At 35.7% G+C, this 3,118-nt stretch overlaps 1 protein-coding gene across 1 annotated transcript; it reads left to right on the top strand.

Moving 5' to 3' along the window:
• On the top strand, nucleotides 1–2,719 carry LOC132639476 (uncharacterized). The gene is made up of 5 exons (XM_060355921.1): nucleotides 1–735; nucleotides 835–927; nucleotides 1,389–1,602; nucleotides 2,199–2,252; nucleotides 2,643–2,719. Exons 1-5 carry the CDS (start codon nucleotides 1–3, stop codon nucleotides 2,717–2,719), a joined length of 1,173 nt encoding a protein of 390 aa, XP_060211904.1.
• The last annotated feature ends 399 nt before the right edge of the window (nucleotides 2,720–3,118 follow it).

The raw sequence follows: 3,118 nt of genomic DNA, 5'->3' as shown, positions 1-3,118 counted from the left end.
ATGAGAAGCATATATGGCTTGCACATTGGTTACCATAAAGCATGGCGTTCCCTCCAACACGCTTATAATGTCATAAGAATAAGCCCAGAAAATAACTACACACTTCTACCACAATATCTTCACATGATGAAATTAAGAAATCCTGGAACAGTTGCTAACATCAAATGGACCGCTGACAATAAGTTTAAGTATGCTTTTTTCGCGTATGGAGCATCAATTGAGGGTTGGAAACATTGCAGACCAGTAATGATGGTGGATGCAACCTTCTTGAAATCAAAATACCGCGGTGTGCTCATGATAGCAGTAGCAAAAGATGGAAACAACAGCATATTTCCTCTCGCATTTGGTATTGCAGACTCTGAGAATAATGAATCCTACAGGTGGTTCTTCAGACACGTGAAAAAGGTGTTTGGCACGCGCAAAGACCTATCAATTCTTTCCGATCGCCACTCATCAATTGCAACTGCAATCAAAGAACTGTATCCAGATACCCAACATGGAATATGCATCTACCACATGGAGAAGAACTTGCAGAAATATTTCCCATCCGAAGCGATCCTATCACTGTTCTACAATGCAGCAACTACCTATAAACAGGCAGAGTTTCGTACCTATATGTCACAGATACAACAAATCGACCCAAAAGCTGCAGAATACATAGAACAAGAACCACCGGAAATATGGGCACGTTCATTCCACACCAACAGGCGTTACAACATGCTCACAACAAACAATGTCGAGACAATGAATTCTGTATTGAGGAAAGCAATGGAGTTGCCAATAATGGCATGTATTGATTACATCCAAAACAAGCTGCAAAATTGGTTTTACCAGAGAAATTTGGACGCAACAGGACCGTCCCATGACCTGACATGTTGGGCTGAAAAGATTCTGCTTGAAAAGATAAGTAGAGGCTTTACAATGAAAGTAAGTACATTTTACCAACACACACTTCAATATTAGTTTGGTGATGCATAGTTTAATTTTAACCAAACACAAAAGTTATGCTGGATAAAGAAAGAACTATGACCCTATTTTTATACTTCGTTTTGTTGGAAGGGGCAGACACTTATTTTAACTAGCATGGAATTATGCCGGCAAGGGCATAACTATGACACTGTTTTTATGCTCACAATGAAAGTAAGTAAATTTTACTAATACACACTTCAATCTTAGTTTTATGAGCAATGTATAGTTTAAAATTAACCAAACACAAAAGTTGTGCTGGACAAAGGAATAACTATGACCCTATTTTATACTTAGTTCTGCCGGAAGGGGCAGACTCTTATTTTCACTGTACAGGAAGTATGCCGGAAAGGGCATAACTCTCATATAATCTGAAAATTATCACAAAAAATATCACTCATTTATATTGTCAATTTTCACAGGTAGAAAACATAACTCTCGTCAAATTTGTTGTGAAAGATGAAGGATATCAATACAATGTAGACCTGAAGAATATGACTTGTGAGTGCTTGGAGTTCCAAACTGACGAGTTACCGTGCACACATGCCATGGCAGTTATAGACAAAAGAAGTTTGCCAAAATCTACATACTGTGCGGACTGGTTCAAGAAACAAGTCTGCCAAGAGACATACAAAGGTAAAATACTATCAGTTGGAAATCAAGACTCATGGATTATTCCACAAAACATTATGGATATTATAATAACGCCGCCTGATGTTAAAATAAGACCTGGAAGAAAACAAACAAAAAGATATCGCCCAAGAAGAGAATCGACAAAGTACACATATAGATGCGGTAGACGCAAGTTCTTTGGACACACTAGGGCAACCTGTAACCACAATCCAGCTCTCAATCCATATTCAAGAAGATACAGGAAGAGAAAATTGTCATCCTAACATCACACTCTTATACATGGTTTATATGAATTTATCTTATGATTCTTGACGCATAATGCACACTCTGCCTGAAAGAAATGGCAAAACTTTGGTATTACTAAGACTGAGACTTCAAGCATCTTATCACTCATTTATTCTTCTGTCCATTCTTTCTTTTATTATTTTCTTTTATTAAATTGTTATCTTCTTATTGCTGATAATAAAAGACTATATAATAGCAACAGATAAATGTCGCTACATGAAATCTACAATTCTCTACCATAAAACATTGAGGAAAAAGAAAAAAAATCATCAACTTTAATTATCCAGTTTTATAATTTATGCCTCCTGTGGCAGGTATAACAGTTTTTGCCGGGAAAACAAAATTGGTATCTCAAAGACTACATCCTGGTAAGTTTAATAGATGTATGCCTTGGGACATAACAATATTGTTTCTGTCTGATGTTTTCAAGTTTTACATTTATGCCGAAATCGGCAGGTCTTTCGCTTACAAAATAAATAAGTATGCCGTTAGGGGCATACTTATGTGCTTTGTTATTTATACAATATTTTAAAATGCTGGAAAATTGGATGAAACATTAAGCACAATACAATTAACACTAAGTAAAATATTTCATTCATTAATACTAAAATTTCATTCATACAAATTTTGGATTGGAAAAAAAAAACAACAACAACAACATAGACTAAAAATAAAAATTCATTCATACTAAAATAACAATTATGGGGTCTCAACTAATCCCAATAAAATGCGTTCTGACTGGTGAAAAAAGTTAAAAGGTTTTGTCTTTGTTGCTGGTTGTGGCAAGCTCTCTGAACTTAATTTCTGCCGGAAAGGGTGGAACTTCTGTTCATAAAATGACAAACTATGCCGACCCCGGCAAACTCCTATTACATAACCACCATAAAGTTGTGATGCAAAGGGCATGACTTTGGTTTTCAACAAAATAACAGCTTTACGTCACAAATAATCCCCAATAAATGCATTTTGGCTGGTCAATAACTTCAAAGGGTTTGTCTTTGTTACTGGTTTTGGCAAGTTTTCTGAACTTAAATTATGCCGGAATGGGCAGAACTTCTATTTACATAATGAGAAACTATGCCGACTCCGGCAAATTTTTATTACACAACCACCATGAAGTTGTGATGGAAAGGGCATAACTTGGATTTTCAACAAAATAACAACTTTTATGAACAGAGAAGTTGAGATTAAAAATGAACACCATCAAATTACAAAGGGCTTAAAGTTGAAATTT

This window comes from Lycium barbarum, chromosome 5 (assembly GCF_019175385.1).
Source record: "Lycium barbarum isolate Lr01 chromosome 5, ASM1917538v2, whole genome shotgun sequence".
NCBI classification, from domain to species: domain Eukaryota; kingdom Viridiplantae; phylum Streptophyta; class Magnoliopsida; order Solanales; family Solanaceae; genus Lycium; species Lycium barbarum.
Note: the sequence above shows the minus strand (reverse complement) of the source record. Positions and strands in the feature narration are given on the sequence as shown.

Excerpts from the sequence above, each read along its gene's own strand:
- LOC132639476 (XM_060355921.1), top strand. The coding sequence starts at position 1 with ATGAGAAGCATATATGGCTTGCACATTGGTTACCATAAAGCATGGCGT. Across the intron at positions 736-834 it reads ACATGCTCACAACAAACAAT|AGAAATTTGGACGCAACAGG; the intron begins GTCGAGACAATG and ends TGGTTTTACCAG. Across the intron at positions 928-1,388 it reads GTAGAGGCTTTACAATGAAA|GTAGAAAACATAACTCTCGT; the intron begins GTAAGTACATTT and ends CAATTTTCACAG.